This window comes from Montipora foliosa, chromosome 4 (genome assembly GCF_036669935.1).
Source record: "Montipora foliosa isolate CH-2021 chromosome 4, ASM3666993v2, whole genome shotgun sequence".
NCBI classification, from domain to species: Eukaryota; Metazoa; Cnidaria; class Anthozoa; order Scleractinia; family Acroporidae; genus Montipora; species Montipora foliosa.
The window spans coordinates 37,571,593-37,592,247 of record NC_090872.1 but is presented as its reverse complement, the minus strand read 5'-3'; the positions used below and the strand labels follow the sequence as shown (position 1 = coordinate 37,592,247).

General features: G+C 38.3%; 1 protein-coding gene across 2 annotated transcripts in view; it reads left to right on the top strand.

Annotated features, from left to right (window-relative positions):
- LOC138000740 (protein furry homolog-like) overlaps positions 1 to 20,655 on the top strand; it is a 72,053-nt gene that overhangs the window by 28,424 nt on the left and 22,974 nt on the right. For both annotated transcript variants that reach the window (XM_068847365.1, XM_068847364.1), the window contains exons 17-39: positions 1,016 to 1,155; positions 1,690 to 1,800; positions 2,298 to 2,366; positions 4,104 to 4,187; positions 6,471 to 6,538; positions 6,778 to 6,908; positions 7,846 to 7,961; positions 8,185 to 8,269; positions 9,418 to 9,510; positions 9,749 to 9,990; positions 10,917 to 11,090; positions 12,223 to 12,262; positions 13,407 to 13,531; positions 14,422 to 14,479; positions 14,971 to 15,062; positions 15,167 to 15,232; positions 16,386 to 16,486; positions 16,737 to 16,842; positions 17,282 to 17,336; positions 17,802 to 17,912; positions 18,458 to 18,612; positions 19,855 to 19,965; positions 20,140 to 20,267. In XM_068847365.1, coding sequence (XP_068703466.1) covers positions 1,016 to 1,155; positions 1,690 to 1,800; positions 2,298 to 2,366; positions 4,104 to 4,187; positions 6,471 to 6,538; positions 6,778 to 6,908; positions 7,846 to 7,961; positions 8,185 to 8,269; positions 9,418 to 9,510; positions 9,749 to 9,990; positions 10,917 to 11,090; positions 12,223 to 12,262; positions 13,407 to 13,531; positions 14,422 to 14,479; positions 14,971 to 15,062; positions 15,167 to 15,232; positions 16,386 to 16,486; positions 16,737 to 16,842; positions 17,282 to 17,336; positions 17,802 to 17,912; positions 18,458 to 18,612; positions 19,855 to 19,965; positions 20,140 to 20,267 — 2,461 coding nt within the window. The remainder of the gene's footprint in view (positions 1 to 1,015; positions 1,156 to 1,689; positions 1,801 to 2,297; positions 2,367 to 4,103; positions 4,188 to 6,470; positions 6,539 to 6,777; positions 6,909 to 7,845; positions 7,962 to 8,184; positions 8,270 to 9,417; positions 9,511 to 9,748; positions 9,991 to 10,916; positions 11,091 to 12,222; positions 12,263 to 13,406; positions 13,532 to 14,421; positions 14,480 to 14,970; positions 15,063 to 15,166; positions 15,233 to 16,385; positions 16,487 to 16,736; positions 16,843 to 17,281; positions 17,337 to 17,801; positions 17,913 to 18,457; positions 18,613 to 19,854; positions 19,966 to 20,139; positions 20,268 to 20,655) is intronic.

The following is a 20,655-nucleotide window of genomic DNA, read 5'->3' as shown; positions in this document are numbered from 1 at the left end:
AAAATTCACAACTGATCTACATGTAAATGACTGAGCATAATTAAAGAAACAAATCCGGTTTGCAGTCCAGCGACAAGAAGACAAATTACCACTTCCCATTTTATAAAATAACCAAATAAATACAGGATAATTTGCAAATACAAAGTGTGAAATCATTTCAGTTGTCAAATTGATGTCAGATTTAACCATGACTTTTTTGTAATGGCGGCACTGACAAATTCGGACTCTGTTGACTTACACTGTTTATAGAAATGTTGAATGTTCCTCCTTGTTCGATACGGTCTCTATAAAATCATCTAATGGTAAATCCAGAGGAACAAAACTGGTAGCCTCAGCCATGTTTTCAAAACGCAAACTTCAAGTGGGTGCTGATTTAAAGACCATGCTTCTCTGTAGCCATTTGAAGGCTTTGCTTCGATTGGCTAAGTGATTCTACTCTGGACTGTGATTGGTTTTATTTATTTATGTGAAGAATGCTGTATGTGAAGGTGATTGGACATATCGCTTTATAATTTCTATTCCCAAGGTTTATTGCCTAAAATGCTTCTTCTTCTTTCTTGTACTAAGAGAAAAATATAAAAGGCAATCCCTAAAACGGGCTCCATAAAAATAAAAATCAATAACTATCTATTTTCACAAAATTTTTGGCCTAAATTTATGGATATTGGATGAGTAATAATTTATAAAGTTAACATATCAAGCATAAAATTAATTTTGTCTTTTCACTGGTTACCAAAAGTAAAGGAGGCATCCTCAATTTGTGTGTGAGAAAACTGACTCGGTATAGAGGATGGTTATTCTACAATGTCTTGTTCACATTGAAACAGTATTTTGCATTAAATTTTTGTGTCTCATGGTCTTGCCCAGCAACTGGTATGTGGAACAATGAACTGGAACTTGGAAATCCCCAAAAAATTATAGAAATAAGTATTTTTATGCTGAATCTGCAGAATTTTCAATTCTTTATTATAAAGTCTCTTCTAATTAAGTTTTATGGAACTGTTTTGGTTTCAAGAGCTCAGAGACACCGGCAATGCCGACTAGCACCACTCCATTACCATCTGGCAATACTGTGAAAGTCAGGAGAGTAGCTTCCATGAAGAATCTTACCGAGGCCCAGGCGAGCAGCATTGGACTTGCAAACTACTATCATAGGTAACTCATATTTATAGAGTACATGGAAAAAAAAGAAACAGAGCAAACCCTATAATAAGGTACTCCTTGCACTTAATTGCCATTGAAATGATTCCAAAAAGAATCACTCTGGTTTGTTTTATTACACTGACAAAATTAATTGAGAAGCAAGTCCAGATTTCATTTGTTGGAGCAGTAGCTGATTGCGTGATTGTAATTGTGAGGGTTGGTGATGGACTTGATAGTGCTCTCAGGGCAGAGTTCATGGATTATACAGTGTAGCAGGATGTACATGTATGCTACAATGTAAACCAGGATAAATCCTGTGACAATCCTTATAGGTTTTACCTGAGTTAGCAGTTTCCAACATTCTGCCCCAGGAGAAAACACTGTGAATTGCAGCAGTCTTTCAAACTGAAAGTAAAACAAAGCAGGAAGCTCTTACAAGTCATGCCCATTGCCAGTGATCATTACTTTATTTATTTTGGATTTGCTGTTGTCACCTGTACTTGATCCCTTATATCTATCATGGAAATAATCTGTTCTTATCAACAGCATTCGGAAGACCCTGGATAGTATCATAAGGGCCTTAGATGTACAAGTGGGCAGACCCATGATGATGTCAAATCCACATTGTTCTCAAAAGGAACACGAAGAAGTTGCTGCGTTAGTACTGTTGCTTGGAAATTTCTTTCTTTCTTTTCATTGAAGCGCATCCTATTGATTTTTATTATATGGAGGAGAGTGTTTTACTGGGAACTAAACCACTCGTAGATTCCATACGCCACTACATCCGGGACCCGAGTGGCGTATTTTCCGTATGTCACCTTTGTGAGTGTCGTATCGTTCAATGACGTCACGATTCCCGCCTTTTTTTTCCCGCCTTTTTTATAAAGCCCAGCGGTATTTGTAAAACTTGACTACTTTGAAACACAATAAAATCGGAATTTATCAATATTTAGTCTCCATATAATAAAAAGAACATTACATGTTGGCTTGAAGATATGAATTTTATGTTCTCGTGGCAAGAACAATATCTCACTCGTTCGCTTCGCTCACTCGTGAGATATTGTTCTTGCCACTCGAACATAAAATTCATATCTTCTCGCCACCATGTAATATCCTCTATGTATGAATCATAAATTCCATGTTTTGTCTTTCAGGGGAGAAAGAAAACCAAAGGTTGATCCAAAAATTGAGCTCTTTAGGACTTGCATTGCTGCCATCCCAAGGTCTGTTTAAATTCAAAGGTCACAATAAATCATTCCTTTTGTTAGTAATATTAATAGTAATAATACCGTATTTACCTGTTTATAAATCAACCTTTTATGGCCTCAGAAGAAGCTCCAAAAATCGCCCTTGACTTATACACGGGTCAAAGATTTAGAGCCAAGTTCCAGCGAAATAACTTATTCGAAATTAACATAATAATGTTGTTTTGCATATAACGAACACAGTGGAAAAGGTTGGCTTTTCACCTGGCAACAAAATTTTTTAAGACTTCAAAGTGAATGTAAGCAATTCTAGTTAAAGTGAAAAAGGATTTGTCCAACTCTAAATGTTGAAGATACTTACTAGCACAAATATGAAATAGGCACTGGAAATTTTCAGTTACCAAAGGCAGACAGTTCAAAAAGGCAGGGATGGCACTAGGATTTTTCAATCTGGGTCCTGGGACCCGCATGTTTGGCCAAATTGGGGTCCCAAGCATTTTTTGGGGGTCCCAAAATCTTGGTGACCCTCTGCGAGAAAAAAAGTATGTTTTAAATTATGAGAAAAAGAGAGTAACCACCTTGGAATTAATATTGACGCATATGCATAGGAACGGCCTAGAAAGGCTTTTTCTAGAGCCGTTACAGAAAGAGCACCCTAAATTCCAAGGGTTTACGCATCACTGGTTTCCTCCCTTAGGAGCAATGAACAGTGATGTCTTTTGCTATATTTTTGCATTCAGTGACTTGCAGAGTACATTCCTCTGAAGAAGACCGCAGAAGGTCGTCGAAAATTTAGTTTTAACCTTTTTAGATGTTTTAAACCCCATTTCTTAGAACTTCAATTATGATCACAGATCGCTCCAACAGTTTAACAAACAACAGAATATACTGACAAATCAAAGCAAGTTGTGTAAGTTATTTAAGTCAGTGCCTTGCGTCCTGGCACACATTAAAATTTCGATCATGCATTTTTTGGATTTTATTTGCGTAAAAATGCACGATTTCTGCGTTAACGCGATCCCTGAAAAGGCATTTCTGTTTCTTCAAATAAAACACGATTGTTCAACCGCTTAGTAACCTGGCCTGATACCTCATGTTTGTGTGCAAGCATCGTCACTCGCATTGCCTGAAAATGCTGGTTGGTACTGATTGTTTTTTATTCTGTTTACAAACCTGGTGTAGTCTTTGGTTTAATTCTAAGTTTTTTGTTTTGTTTGTCATGTGAGATGTTATAAATCAAGGACCAATTAAACCTTGCACGTTTGGCATCGTTTTTGAATTGATTTTCAACAATTGACTCCGCTTTCTGTGATTGATGTTGTGCTCATCCTCAAAAGCCCTTTATCCCTGAACAATGAAACGGGTTAGTTTGAGGTTGATATGTTCGATTTTCTGAGAGCTTTTTCAAAACTCAAGGACAAAATGCCTCCATATACAATGTACAACAACTGCTGAACCACAAAACTATTAAGCACTTGAGGCCCTGAGTCTTTTGTGTATCCACAGTTCCAGAAATCAAAGAATACAGGATTAGTATCCCATGAACATTTAACAAAGAAATTAAGAAATTGCTTTTTTTGCCATCAAAAATGTGGAGTTGATCGACTTATACATGGGTAAATACGGTAGTTATTTTTCGTTGGTATTATGATGTTCATGTTTAAAAAGTTTATAATGAAAGAATCTTACTTGTTGTAACGTAAACATGCAAGTATTAATTTTATTGACAAAATGGCGTTTGTGGTTTCCTTCAAGATGTATTCCTGAAGGCATGACAAAAATGGAGCTTGTGGACCTTCTTTGTCGTGTAACTGTTCACATGGATGAAGAACTGCGAGGGTGAGACAATAATTATACTCAGAACTCAAAACTTTATGAAGTAAGAGTGTCGGGGTGAGAATAGTGCTGAGAAGGACTTTTGTTGGCAATAATGACTGACATTTTGACAACCTGGTTGGAGTCATTAGTGTTTTGTCAACGAAGTATTAGCGGAGCTTGCTCTGCATGCTTGGAGCACTATGGCTAAGAAAATATAGTAACCCATCTGTGAGAAAATTTGGTTTTGGTCACAGTACAACTGTATGACTATATGAATGCACGTCCGTATGACTGTACGAACGTCCACCCCTCCATGTATGCCAATGTGACCAGTATTACATGACCATATCGCAGGCATAAGTTTAGAGCTCATCAAAGTCACCTGTGTTTTTTTTAAAGTTTACTGCTGTCCAGGTGCTGGGTTTTGATTGGATCACAGGCTCAAGCCAGTTTAACTTATTGTAAGGATAAAATAATTATAACATGGGAGCTCTACTTTTAGGCTTGGCGAAATCTATATACTAAGTACAATGTTCTTTATCCTGATTGGTTACATATTAATTCACTGCCAAAACACAAACCACTTGACTCTAAGGATACTTTTGCTCAGGTTGTTGATTAACAACTCTCTGCCAGACAGTCTTAATACTTCATCAAGTTTTGATATTACTCCTGGGTTCAAACCATTCACTATTCAGGCCTCGGTTGTTCAAAAGGTGGATAACGCTATCCACCGGATAAATCACTATCCACTTGATAACTCAATTGGTTTTTCTAGTGTTTATCCGCTGGATAGCGCTATCCATCGTTTGAACAACGGGGGCCTGGAATGCTGTTTTTTGGTTGATAATGTAGCCCCTTCTGTGTACATGTAGGAGTTTTTAATTAGTTTCTGGAATTTAAGTTTTGTACATCTCATTATCTCACAAACAGTGTGTTAGCAAAATAGGCTCTATCGTAGCATCTTTGATTTGTAATTTTGAGAATTTATGTAGTTCATGTTGTGTTTTAACCACCGTTGTGTTAGTTCATGGCACAGCCTTAGGGAATCCTGGTCTTCCATATGTGCGGTAGTGCACTGTAAGAAATCACAAAAATGAACAAGTCTGTTGGAAGCGTGCTTGAGTTTCATCAAGTGAGCCCCAAAATTGGCAAGAATTTGTGATGCTGATGAATAATAAAGCATGCTTCTATTTCCAAAACAATGGAATTACCTGGTGATAAATAACCTCGTCTAGGAGAGTGAATTTTTGACTTAACAGAAACAATGGTCAACCTCAAGAGTTGGAGGATTGTAATCTTTGTGTTGAATTTGCATATTTCTTGTCAAACTTTCTAACACTTGAAAGAAAAAAAACAAACTAACAAAAACGTGGTGTCTTACTATCATTTTGATGCAGATGTAAGGTATCCTTTGTTTTGCAAGTTGTTAGTAAACATGCAAGGTAACTTGATCGCAGGTGGTTGCTGAATTCGATGTCACTTCTGATCTTGCAATTTACTTCTGCAGTCAAAAGTACAATACAAAAATTGAACATCGCAAAAATCTCCCAAAATAGTTTTGTCTGATCGTAACTTTTTATATTTACGGTACAAAATTAATGTTGTCTTCATGTCTCAAATTTTGTTACTGATGGCAAAATATTTTATTCTCAATCTTCACTTCCTAAAAACTTCTTTCTGTTCTTCTTAGAAACTGTGTATCAATATTTATATACTTTAGCATCAATATTTGTTTTGCATAAAACAGGCTAACAAAACCTGTACCTTGCTTGGTTCGCATTTTCAGTCTTACCTTCTCACAGCAAGTCGTATATTTTGAGGTCTCCCATCCAGATACTAACCCCGACAGGGCTTAACTTCAGTGAACTTTTGTTGTGGAAAGCGCTCAGACTCTCAGAGTACACGCTTAAACTTGTGGCAAAAAAGAAGTTGTAAGGGAATTTGAAAACGATCAACATGTCAGTGTCAAAGCCAAATGAATGTTTCTCGATTCCCTTTAATTTTCTTCAATCTTTCTGGGTTTAGTATTTTACTAGTACCCACATGTCTTCTTAAGGGAATTTACCTAAGACATCTACCATGGCACTATAGTGAGATACGGTACCAAAACAATATCATGTACTATTAGAGCTACAGATTACGTATAGACAACTTGAATCTCCTGGAAAACAAACCACAGCTCAGTTAAAAGTTATGAATAAACGGCTGTGTTACTGCACCACCACACATATGCAATTCGTGCCTATTTTTATCTACAATAATGTTGTGTTTTGTACTTAAGGAACAACAATTTTTTTGCAGGCTGGCCCTGTCGTCTCTTCAATCATTTGTACTGAACTTTTCTGACTGGAGGGAATCCACTATTTTGGGTAAATTTAATGTATTCCATTCTTTCTTTAATTTTAAAAATGTTCACAGTTTTATATGATGTGGGATATAATAGTGACCTAATGTGTGGCATCACTACCCATGCTAACTTCAGTTTAGTAAACGATTTCCTTAAAATTTAATTTAATTAATTAAGACCCTCTTTTCTTATTTTTCTTGTCCTATTTTTACATGTACAAACAAATATTTTTCAGTGTACTAAGGGATTTTTTATTAACAGGTTTTATCAATGTTATTCTGCGTGAGATTCAAGATAACTTGCCTTTGCTGCTGGACAGTGCACTGCGGATGCTCTTACAGTTACTTGGTCAATGGAAAACTGCTCTCTTAGCTGGTTCTGGAGATGTTCAGGTTGGTTCCAAGATAAATATTGAAAAAAAGTCTTAAACCTTTTCCCAAATTTAACATTTTTACTGTGTCATTTGAAAACTCATTAATAATTCAGGTGATCGGTAAAACATCACGTGCATGAAATTTAAATCCAATAAAACACTCCTCATTAGAATTCTTTACATTATTTTTATAAAGCATGTGGTCTAAAAACACCCAGCTACATCTCATGTATTTAAGCCCTATGGCAACATTCCCTGCATGGAGGACAGTCGAATCCCCAAAGACTTGCTCTACGGAGAACTCTCTAGAGGATCCAGGTTGCGAGGCTGCCCCAGACTGCGCTTCAAAGACACTTGCAAGAGAGATGTGAAGAGGCACCTGGATATCCGCTTTACAGTGCGGAACAAAACAAGCCAGTCAAGATCTCACTGACTGCCTGAAGAAGAAGAGAGCCACCCGCAAGTCAAGTTCCACAGACCATGCAGCAACAGCCCACACCTGCCGCCTGTGCGCAAAGACTGCCAATCCCACATCAGTCTTCACAGCCACACAAGGAGGTGCAGCAACCGGATTTGACTCAACCTGGTGCAGCCATTGTCTCTTGAGACAGAAGGAGGTCGACGACGGCGACAATCAGCTCAATGCACTTTTCCACTTTATGTATTTCCCGAAATTGTTCCAAATACATAGTGTTGTTTTTAGAACCTTTTGACTTCACGTTTTCACGTTTTTATTGGCTTTGAAAAACTGGAAAAGTGGCCATACTTTGATCGTTAATGGAGCAATGATTCAAGGGCAATGGGCTTGACACCAAGTTGATGTCACAAATTAATTTGCATCGCTGCTTTCAAAGAACTACCCGTTATCTCAATGCAAAGCAGTCTGTGACATCAACCTGGTATTGTACCTGGTTATTTGGTATTTAACCTATGATTATACATGTAATTAATATTAGGTTGGCCAAGACTTACAGCTGGAACTATCTGCTCACAATCTGCCAAATGAAAAGGAAGTTGACAGAATGACAGTTTTACATGGTGTGGAGGGGTTTGCTCTTGTCATGCTCTGCAGGTATATAGAGTGGTGATTCTCCTTATTTTCCCAATGTCTTTTTTTTCCTTTGTGAAACCATTTCCTTTTTTTAGAACCCTCCATGTAATTCTCCTACTAATGGATCCTTCAAAATAATCTCTCATGGTGGCCTCATTACATTTATCTTTCAGTGATCTCTGTGAATATTATGTTTGAACATGTTTTGTGTAAATTGGTAACCTGTGTTGTTGTTTCTGTGTAGCATACATCCTGTGATAAGAAAGCTGGCTCTTCTTGTACTCAAGGAAGTTCGCATTTTATGCACTTTAATGGACCTTAATGAGAAGGTACTGGTAGTACAAAATTATTTGATTGAGCTATTTTTTTTGCATGGGCACTCATTTAACTGATTGTTTTGCACCAAAGACCTCACAAAAGTCATATCCTTAAGGTTTAAAATCTTCTACTTCACCTTGAAAAGAGCTAATGATTGCCACTTGTAAGGTCTTTTTTCCCAAAAGTTTTCATACACACCAGATCACATTTAATTAACTTTTAATGGATACACATTTTTGCTCAAGGGTTTCAATAACATTAATGACCATGTCTGTTGTCATAGGCAAAAATGAATTGTCGTCTTATGTTTGAAAGAATCTGCCTTCAATTAATTTTGGGGAAAAAGGTACCTGACTTCTCTGAGTGAAGTAGCCAATTCTTTCAGTCACCTGTAATGGTGGTTATTGAAATCACTGCTTGTCATGTTTGTGGTGGCTGTTTACTGACCATTATCAACACAAAAAGCAATGAAGTGGATAAAAATAGATGGTGTGATTTTGTGACCCTTTAACTAATTCTGCTGCATATTAAAATTATTTATCTACAGCAGTGGTTGGTTGGTTGAAGTCACCCATGAACAGCCCATTGAAAGTTTACTAAAACTAAGAAATGTTTTTCCATGGCGTTAACAAAACTGTAGTTGGTGTGGGGCTAAGGTTCACACTACATGTAGTTTTGAAATGGCATTGATTTTCTTGAATCCTGTTAACTGAAGATTTTTGCATTGCAAAGGAGTCTCTGACATGATCTCAAGAACACACCAATCCCTCTTACAGCACTTATGTTTGTATGTATGTGTCTCGCTAGTTGTCCTCACAAAGTACAGCAACAACGCAGCTCAACAAGGTTGAACTGAAAACATAGTATGGAGCCTCTGGCAGCTGCTATACAGTCCATGTATGACCTTGGAGCACAGCTTACAGCCAGCTACAATCATGGACAAAAGTCTTGGGACAAATTTACACTTGTGGAGTTTTTTCACACGCGCCAAACAAACAGTCTCGTGCGAATTCATCTACACTTGTTCAGCCCCTCCCCCACCCCCCAATGTTGGACACGTGTACACCACTGCGCCAACCCTGCTTCCCATCCACTTTGGTTTGTTTACTTATGTAAGTGCTTTCACAACCTAACATCTGGTGGTTCTCTTATGTCACAGGAAAAGGCTGAGAAAGTAGTGCTGGATGTGATAGATCAAGTGTTCCCTACTGTACTTGAGAACGTTCTTCATTCCGTGCCACAGAGCGAGAAGGTATTTTAATCATACCAGTTATTCAAAAATATTAACAAAATTTATCATTTCTCACCGAGATGTTTTGATCAAAATGAAGGTGACTGTGGATCGATGAAGACCTATAAGTATAAATAAGAACTATTTCTCATAGCCTGTTTTTTCTGCTTTTATCCAAGCTTCTAAATGCACCCAGTCTGTTTGAATAACCAAAAGTTATCGGCAATTTCTTACATTGCACTGTATCCTTTGTTGTCAGCTCTTTTCAGGACCTTTGGGCAATGTGGACATCTTAGTCGTGAATGAGAGGCTGGCAGGAAATATGGACAAGGAAACCGGGGAACAATTAAATGTCTCATTGCACAGTTTCTTTTGGTCATCACTCATGGCTGGCCTTCTCAACAAGCACTATCTGCCAGAGCTTTGCCCATCTGCTTTACAGTTTAGCTGGCCAAGTGTTTTCAACCGCCTTGTCACTGTCTATGCTTTAATTGATTCAGGGTATGTACCCAATATTATTTTCCTATCTAGTTGATTTTCTTGGAATTTCTGAACCTGCCCAGGCTGTGAATGTTGTATCATATGTCAGCATCATTAAAGTTTTTGGGTGAGTTTTTTAATTCTCACACACCGCTGGGAGCCATGCCAAGCCGAACCACACAGCCTGACCTTTATTAACATAACATAATTGTCTTACAATGACACAAAAAAGTGGCTAGAGAATAAGTTCACCTCAACTGAACACATTCTACAAGTACTTCACAGGTGGGTGGGCGGGGCATGTCAGGCAATGGCAGATGGCAAAACAAAAACTGAAACTTTACACGAGCCATGTGACCTGAAACCCCCCCATACCTGTACCCAGACTCCCAGCCGTGTGTGAGAAAAACGTTTCCTGCTTCTTTCGTTCCTCAGCCAGCGGAAAACCACACTTAGTGTAAGAAATCCTTTTAATCTCTTTTGGTCTCTTTGATTGCAACCTATGCCAGTCTTGTATATTACATTACTCATACTGATCTAGTATTGTTGAAATTATTTTACTCTTTCTGCTGAGCAGTTGATTTCATTCCAAATGCTGTATAGTGTATTACCCACGACTTTGCTAACATGAGAAAAACAAGCCTGAATTATTATTGTCTGAACTGATAAGAGGGAAGAGTATTATCATTTTGTTTTTGTTTTTTTTTTTTTTTCGAAGGCCTTTTCCCTTAGGTCATGTCTTGGAGTTAACTATTCTACCTTGTTACTGCAAATGTAGCAAAGTTTTGCAGAGTGATTGTCAGAAAGCTTGTGAAACACTGGGATAACTCAGCATGATGATTGTCCCACCATTCTTGTTAATACTTTATTAGTACTACAGTTTTGAGATTTCTTTAATTGAATGGGGCGTAAGCCACTGATCCGAGCTCCACATTTTTTTTCCACAGTGCATCTGGAATAGATTCTATTACCAGTTTGTCATCAGTTTACAGCAGGGGACCAAAGAAAACAATGAATGTGAACCATGTTTGCTTGTTTAGAAATTACCTTATCTTTGCATGCTGTGCATATCCTCGCTCTCCCCTTCAAAGGAGTGGCTCACCAGAGCAAGATGGAGGAGGGTAAGCCTTTATAGGCATTTAGGCCTTGATTAAATTTTGGTTCAGTCGTTGAGGATATTATTGTCACATACTAAAAGGTTCTGGTTCTGGTTCTGGTTCTGAAGTGGATTCCAGTTTCCAATAACTCCATTTCTCAAAACATGGAAGTTCACTTACATTGTATGTCCAGAAATGGAAAAAAATGTTTTATCTGGTGCAAGCCGGCAGGTACAAAACACAGGTCACAGGTCACACGTCTCTGGTCATTGTTTTACCAATACAGAAAGTATCCTAAACATTCATAAAAGCTAACCTTCGGCCTAAAAACTTTTGTTTAGGCCTAATTAGGCCTAAGGTTAGCTTTTATGAATGTTTAGGATACTTTCTGTGTCGGTAAAACAATGACATGTGACCTGTGTTTTGTACCTGCCGGGTGCAAGCCCAATTAAGTTTAATATCCAACACGATCAAGTGTCCTTTTAAGTCTAAGCATTTCCTACCTTCTAACAATAAGATTAGCGTAAAGGTAAGCGTTGTTTTTAGGTCAGGTTAGACGCAGCAGTTTGTCCTTGCTTGAGGAGCATCATTTGGGGACACTGTATGACGTTAATTATCGCGGGGCGTATCTAATCGACCGTTTCGATACTCGATAGAAATCGAACATAATCGATCGTAATCGATACTAATCAATCGACTGATATCGGAAATCGATAGAAATCGAATGCCTGCATCCTTGTGATTATCGATTTTATCGATTGGTTCGACAATCATCGAAAAACAATAGACTTCGATTCGATTCACTTCCGTAAAGTGTTCATTTCTAGCGTCAGGTTGATCCTCACTGGATCCTCACAGGATCCTCACAGCTCACGCGAACTAAACAGTTGCCCACATGTAAAAAAGTGATATTAAAGTTGAGGAAAAGAGAAAGGGGACACGTACTTCGTGATTCTTTTTGAAATCTGCGTGCGGCTAATTACTTGCATTTCCGGACTTATCTGTGGATATTAGCAGTTGTAAATTGCATAGTGCTCTGATGCCTTTCAAGTCTCACTTGCTGAGGCGTGAAGATGGAAGGCATATAAAGGTTTGTGGAATTACATGTTCATTGTATGCATCTGATTTCATTATTAATTTACGTACTCTATTTCAGAGCATCTTTGGAAGGTTCAGAATCAAGGGGTGACTCCAGAGTAAGTGCCATTTTGAAATTTTGTTTGTCAACTAAGTCAAAGCCAAAAAAAAAAACATGTAACAGTAATTATTAGATTTCCATTGGTTCAACTCTTTTTTTAACAAAGCCTTTGTCTTAACTTGTGCAACTGAAAGACCTGTTTTTGCACTGGGATAAAGCTAAATGTTCACAACCCTGTGGTACGTTGAAAATATTAGTTACTTTTTTGCAAAGAGCAGAGGACTTTGTCTTTAGTGTAGCACTGTCCTTTGCTCCATATAATTATCATTGCTCATTGCTCTGCGATATCAGCCTCTACAAGCTACAATGCAATCTGTGTGTTAAAAAAAAGGACGTGACGATATGAGCAGGAATAGGAATGAAAATCTGACAGTTTTACTTTTAGTTTGCTTTACAATACAATACAATACCATTAGATTTGTGTTATATTCCATAAAATGTTCCTATGCGCTGTTTTCATTGCCATTAAAAAATTACATAAAATAATTTTTAAAAATGGATGATTATTATTGACTATTTATAAGCCTGGGTAAACAGGTAGGCTTTTAAATGTTTCCCTAATTTGTCAAATGCAGTAATGTTTCTTATGGTTGATGGCAGAGTTCCATTCTGTAGGAGCAGCGTAAGTAAACGTTTTGGCACCAAGCGTTGGTTTCAGTTTATTAGGTGGATGTGCTAATAGTAGCTCATTATAGCAGGAGTGGTTCTTGATAGCTATAAGGCCCGTCATATATTTCGGTGCGAGTCCGTGTATAGCCCTAAACGTTAAAGTTTTAAAGAATTTTAAAAAGTACCCTGAACTTAACTGGCAGCCAATGAAGATCAGCAAGCACTGGAGTGATATGTGAAAAACGTGGAGTCGAACATACTAAACGAGCGGCTGCGTTCTGAATGTGTTGTAGTTTGGCTATTTGATAAGCAGGCAAGCCATAGTATAAGCCGTTGCAATAATCGAAACGACATGTTATAAAAGCATGAATAAGTGCGGCACACGATGTTTGATCCAAAAATGCCCTTATCTTTCTGATGTTGTAAAGGTAATAAAATGAGGATTTACATATGTTAAGAATCTGCGTATTTGGAGGAAAGTTAGTTGCATAAATGGATGGATTTTAGCATTCAGGTTTTTAATTTTCATACAGCCTCCTTCTCCCAGCATGATGGACAGTTTGTTCCGGTTTGCTGTACCTTTGCTGAAGAGTGATGTATCTGATATCAGAGAGGCAGTCATTATTGGCCTGGGTCGGACAAGCCCCTGCTCCTACAGGTACGTTTAAGATGCGTTCACTTCTCCTACGTCAAGGCAGACAGTCGCTTGTTGTGAAATACATGGAACTTTGAAGTTTGGACGGTAGAAGGAAAACTACTAAAAGAGAGAAGTCAAGTGAAGCTATGATCCTCGCAGTTATGAACGCAATTTTCGCAAATCCGTAGAGAAGCCTGAAAATTTCAGGACTTCAACGGGGTTTGAACCCGTGAGCTCGCGACCGTTGCACCGGTATCGCGAGGTCACGGGTTCAAAGACAGTTTAACAGTTGTAAAGAAATTTAAAGTTGCCAGTCCTACTTTATGGTAGGTGAGCGCGTAGCGAACGAGTGAGTTTGCGGTTCTTCACAACGACTGAATAAAAATCGTACGAGCGAATCAAACATGAAGTCATTTGTTTTATAAGTACTGAATTTTTTTTCAAACAATAATTAGAGATTAGACGATGAATGAAAACTCACACAAACATACACTCTCACAAGCAGTCGTTCAATTTCGTTTCTGGAATGTCCTCAACTTTTCTAATTTCATTCTTAGTTTCTCAAAAGGCTTGCAAAAGTTTTACATCTCGTTGTGTTTTTGCAAAGTGGCTTTGTTTTCTTGTTCAGCAATGAAATTGTCAACCGAACTGGCGTCCACAAACCTTTTCGACATCTTGAAAATGAAAGGGCAGCGTGCAAGTTTTCGCGCCAAGGATGACGTAGTTTCTCGAACAATGACTTTGCACTGGTAATCAGGCGCCGCGAATGATGAGATTTCATCCTTCGCGTCGCTGATTGGCTGTGACTGAAAACATTCACTGTCATTTCTGTGAGTAGGCTCAGTACTTATAAGATGAAACATTTTGTCGTGGTGCGCTGCAGTGGTATCTATTTTTTTACTTCATTGCAGGGAATTTCTGGATGAACTGCAGTTTCTTCTTAGAGAGGGTCTAGACAGACGTGCCGAGGTACAACAACACTTTACTTAAATTAAGTGTTCTTTACTGGTTTCAATGCCATAGGTGCAGTATATTTGTTGAGCTGATAATCATTTATCCAATAGGCGGAACTAAACTCTTTAACTACACACTTGATTGCTCGAATTTTCCCAGTAAAGACGCGTATGTGACTTGAAATGAATCTCATTGAGAAAACTAACCTGTACAAGCGATTAGAATAGGGTCTGAGAGCATGTAAAACCATGCAACAAGAGATTCGATACGCCACTTCCAAAACTGTTTGCCGCAATAACAGTGTTTATGATATCATTGAAAAGCAGTCGACTCGGAACTATACTTACGAAAACATCAGCTGTCGAAGCTGTGGTTGGACGCTGACTTCATTGGACTTTTGCTTATAAAAATACCAGCAATCTGCATTGTACATGTTTGTACTCGTACGTTATGTATCTGTGTGCGTAGTACATGATACAGGAAAAAATCTCGTCTGTCACTTGCAGAGTGTGCGAAGAAAAAGAAAACGAGATGTTCTACGAGCTTATCTGGTGCGAATATTTGAGCTCAATGCCGAGCATGGCTGTTTTAGTGACAGGTTAGAGTGGTATTCATTCACATTTCATTGAAACAACTTAAAACGTGTGTTTGTGCAAGTGCTGTCACTCGGCGGTCGTGTAACTTTTTTATAATCTATTGTAGTGCCAGCGAGCTTGTGACAGAGGATGGGTTGAGTCCAATATTTGTGGAGTACATTGAGGGAACAAGGTTAGTAGAACAATAGAATTTCCATGAAGCTTCTCGTGTTGTGAAGCATGGCCTCCTTGAGTTTGAATTTAAAATTTCAGGAATGATAATAATAATAAATTAATAATAATTATTGGCCGTCATGATGAATTAGGGTAAATCCCAAAGGCTTTGATCTCGGCATGTTTTTTTTTTTTTTTAATTCTAAAACTCTGTACTTCCTGTAAGAGCTATTTGATCACATCCGAACCGCAAGGAATGAAATCGTTATTGACATAGTGATTGTATTCTTATGATATACAATAATTTTTAATGTTTTATAGTGCTTCCAACTCTTACTTTTGGTATTTCTGTAAATTATGTACATATTTTTCTGTTTTTAAAGAAGAATAATAATAATAATAATAATAATAATAATAATAATAATAATAATAATTTATCAAGCGCATTTCTGACCTCAATGCGCTTTACATGAACTGAATAATTAGAGGAAAAAAACAAAAAATATATATCTAACCCTAACTAAAAATACTGAGAGAATATTAAGAATAAAAACTAATGAAAATATTTCTTGAAAACAAATATTTTAAGTTTTGTTTTAAATGTTACAACGCTTTCTATATTTTCAATATGTTGTGTGATAGTGTTCCATAGCTGAGGTGCTACGGTGGAAAACGCACATCCTCCGTATATTTGGGTGGGGTACATAATAGCGAACAGAATGATGATCGTAGAGCCCTTGTTCAAGATATCCAGCAGATTGTCCATTTATATGTAATAAGAAGAATCTTAAAGTTAACCTTTGCTTCCAGTGGTACCCAGTGCAGGGTCTTTAAAATTGGTGTTATATGGTGGGAACTGCGATCTCATGAAATGGAAGGCATATCAACGAGAAACCCCCGTCTCGATTAATAAGTAAACCATATCAACCTGACACTCTTACGTTTGGATTTCTTTCTGTCCACATCCTTTTCGTCATTGTCCATTTATTTTTTTTAATCCATGTTTATTATGCATGCTTCTCTACGTTGTTATACATGTAAATTCGGACAGTTTAAAAGTTTCAGATAATTTTGTCACCGACCAAGATGTGAGAGCCATCAAAACATATCTTGCGATTCATTTGCTGTTTTCTAGATCGCTAGTTTCCTTAATGGTGTTTCTATTCCAACAGATGTTATCTGGAGAGTGAAAGTGAGAAGGATATGCCAGCTATGATGCAACAAAGACTACACTTTGCTCATTTTCTTTATAAAATGATTTCTTCAGTGCCGGGTAAATGAACTACTGTTGCATTACATCTTTGCTTTGCTTTATACTATGTACAACCTATATAACTGTATAATGATTCTCTTTTGATCTGTCTGTTCGCCTTCTTATTTATCCGACTGCATCTACAGTAAGTACACCTCAGCCGTTATTTGATGTGTTAAAATGGCTGTGGAATCTTCGTTTACTGACGGAGAAAACATGGTTAGATTCGGTGAATCTAGTTTGCATTCTCTAACATGTTTTTACTTGTCAGTCTCTCTTCACAGAAATCTTCTGCCTGATGACATGCGCTGCAGCTTGTTTTTCCTTTTTAGCAGCTGGTGTGCTCATTTTGGAGTAAAGGCTTATGGACTTCAAAAGTAAGCTTTTGCTTGTGGTTAAGTTCATAGTTTATAGTTCGTATCTTTATTTACCCTCGAATTTTAGAGTAGCTTTGTGTAGCTTATATCTCCGAACATTTACTCTCTCAACCATGATACACCACAGAGGACAGACCTTAACACCTTGAACTCCATGCGCTACCTTTGCAAATACTGTGCGGGTTCCCTTACGTCCCACAGGATTATGAACATTGAATGGTTGTGAGATTTGTCCGAGAAGACTTGAAAGTGTAACCATTTGCAGCACTTTCTCCTCAGTTATTTAAAGACCCTGAGTGTTGGTCCGGCCGGAGTTGAACTCACGACCTCCCGCGTGACAGCCCGGTGCTCAACCAACTGAGCCACCGGTGCGCGGTGTAACTGTGTTAACTTAGTTAACTGCTGCTTTGTTCCACAACGGCTTTTTTTTCTGTTCCAGGACACCTCTCATTCCAAGTGCACAAAGCAATGATTTGGAAATGGCCTCTCTCTATGTAAGTACTAGTCCACAGCGCTTAATCGTCTATTTTATTGTAGTTTAATTTGAAAGGAAAAAATTTGATCTTGTGACTCTGTTTCCATTTTTTTCTTTCAATCTTTATATGTAGTGATGATTTTGCTGTGGATTTTATTACCATGAATAAAAACATCACATGTGTCGTTTTTATCTATTTTGTTGAATTCGTGAGATGGGACAATTTTTCACATTGGTTTTGATTGCTTAGGCAATGCATGAAGCATGCAATACAAACTTCATGCTCATTAATTTAGGGTGGTGTATAGCCACGTTTCACCTGATTTTATCTTCTTGTAAGTTTTAAATAGTAAGATAGTGAGATGCCTGACAATTGAAGAACACTCTATCTTTAATGAATGGCTTTTGGAAGTTGTTTTCTCATTCCTTATCCTACAAATGAAGTCGGTATTTGATGTATTATTTCGCTGTTTTCTTGGTTCAGGCAATGTGTGGCTTGCTGCAATGTGGACCTGCATTCGATCGTAATGGGCTTATCACAGGTGGATATCTTTATAACTGGTTGCAGACAGTCCTCAACTCGCCCAAGGAAAAGGTGGGTTTTGGTATATAGTTTCCTTTTGGAACTTAAAAGCTGAAGCACTAAGATGGTTACAGCCAGGAGATATTTTGGCTTTTGGAGTTATCAAGTAAACGGAAAAGTGTTTTTGTTATTGGGATGATAATCGCGAAAACGGAGGAAGTCAAGCCATCTGAAACAACCGATGTGGAAAGTGTGTCTTTTCCAATGGCCAGAATCCTGCGTAATATGTTGTTCAGATAAATGAAATGTATCCATGATGTCGCATTGGGTCTTTCGTGAAACATTTCAATTTTGATTTCCATTCCGCTTCGTTCAAATGACGATAATGCTTATTGAATGTGAAGTCGTCCGAAATGACGGGGACGTACAGGAAGCTTATAACGTGGATGTCATTAGCACCATTCATTCCTCGAAAAAATCAAATGCGCAGTTGGTTGTTCAGGCAGTTCAGTGTGTTTTAATATATATTTCCCTGAAAAAGATAAAAACCAGACGCTCGTTTTCTCTGGCAAGTACAATTCTTTTCTGACCTGGTCTTGTTGTCTTACTTTCACCAGATTCATCAGCTGGGACGCACTACTCTCGTTCATCTTCTAGAAAACAATACTAACATCCCCTCCCTACTCCACTGGGTTATTGACAAATGCTACACTGGGGCGAGGTTGGTTGTTGATGGCTGCTTCAAAGCTCTGGTTTCGGTTTTCACAAAGAGGTAAACTTTGTACAGTGTTGTGATATTTCCTTTTTGGCAAGGCGTGGGTGTTGGGATGAGTGCGTAGAAAGGATGACTTGGAGGAAAAAGAAATAATGTAATAGACTGGTATAGAGGCAACCCAGGGGTATATGATAAGAATCAGGTAAAGACTATGGAAGTAAAGCCGTAACGAAAAACTGAAGTGTCTGCACCAATACTGGCCAAATTACCGAAAAAGCTCTTCACGCATTTCAAAAGCAGGTGGCATACACTTCTCCAGGCATCGTCATCATCAAAATAATCAATTTTTCGCGTCTTTGAATTAGACCTCAAGTAAGCAATCCATCCCAAGGTAGTATTCTCAATTTCGTGTGCTCCCTTGTGTGTACTATAATATGGAGCAAGCTCCGCAGCATGCTCCCTCGTGTGTATCGGCTTTTATAGTCGCATACTCCCTTTTCATATTTTTTGAAATGCAATTTACAGGACGTTTCAACAGACCAGAGAGTCTCACCGGAGACTTACATAAAAGGTTGGGGTTCTCCAACGCCTCAGAGTTTATTAAAAAGCGTGAGGCTTACAAGTTGCAGTCCGTTACCAAGAAGAGTAAAGGTTAACCATTTCGGCTCGGCAGCTTCATCACTGAGACAGCGCTTTACAATCTCGTTCCCAGAGCCCGTGATCTTGTGGGTGGCGGCAAAGATACAGAGCTCTGGGAAAATCAACAGAAATGGAAGTCAATAGAGCTGGGTGGGCGTAGTTTCCACCCAATGCACCCCGCAGCTGTTTACAAGTGTAATTATATAGCTGGTAGTTTCCGCAATTATCTGCGTAGCTATTATTCTTTGATTATTTAAAGATGTCCAATTAAGGATAACTTTGGATAGTTTCAGATAGGGTTTTCTTCTAAAAACAGGCAAACTGTCCAATTTAGAAAGTATAGGACAGTTTGTCTAAGCCAATCATATGTACAGAAACTACAATAGATGATAGAATCTAGCCAATCAGCACAAAGCAGAGCATCAGCTGTGTAGTTGTTGACAATGGCGGCATTAAGCCACGGCGATTTTTCCATTTCTCAGGACTTTTTCAGCGATATCACCGCAAATGAGAGATTTCCTACGTTGCCAGAAGAAGATCTTGCCAACCTGAGAGACAAAAACCAAAACTAAAACACTTCGAAGAGTACAAAAACTTGGCTAAATGTTTTCAGAGTGTAAGGTGAAGCGTAACGCGTACATTTCTTTGTTACTCTTTCAGTGACTACCCATGTGACATGATCCCGATATTAAACGTTGTTCTCTTTAAAACCGCTGATTCCTCGCTGGACATAAGAGAGAAGGCAGCGCAGTTGTTGCAACTTCTTGAAAGGTATTGGTTGGGTCGCGTTTGTGAGCACTTATCTTGCTTAGCATAATTTGTGCCATAGGCTCTTGATTGTGCCTAATCGCACAAAACTCAGACACAAACCGCTTGTTGAACTTGATGTGATTCACATTTCTTGAACTCAAAGATTCTAATAACACAAGTCTCTATTTATTGCAGGCGATTCTTTCCGTTCACATTTCCCAGTTTGTCCTGCACATCACGCTGTGCTTATTCACAGTGTCAAAGGACCTTGTCTCAAGCGCTGGCCTCAGCTCACCCGGAAATCACTACTCACATGTTTGAAGGTTTGTCATTGATAGCCTGTTCTGTTCTCCTTACTCTGAAAAATCAAATGATTTGTGAAACCAAAATTCGGGGGTCCCCTTTGTCCAATAGTGAACGTCGCCTTATCCGCTTGATGAACCGTGCACATCATACGCTCAGCTAAGTATGAACATGCACGGTGACCCACGAACATCACCAACGTTCCAGGGCCTCTCTGTTTAAAGTTTGGATCCGCTGGATAGTCGCTTTCAAATATTTTTAGATTGAGGAAAGATTTCCACATCGCATACATTTACCTCTCATCAAAACTCATCAATCTGCTACAGTAAAACGAGAGGAAAGTACAAAATTATATGCAAAATGTTTTGCGCAAAACCATATTTTAACTGTATGTGGACATCTGCAAAG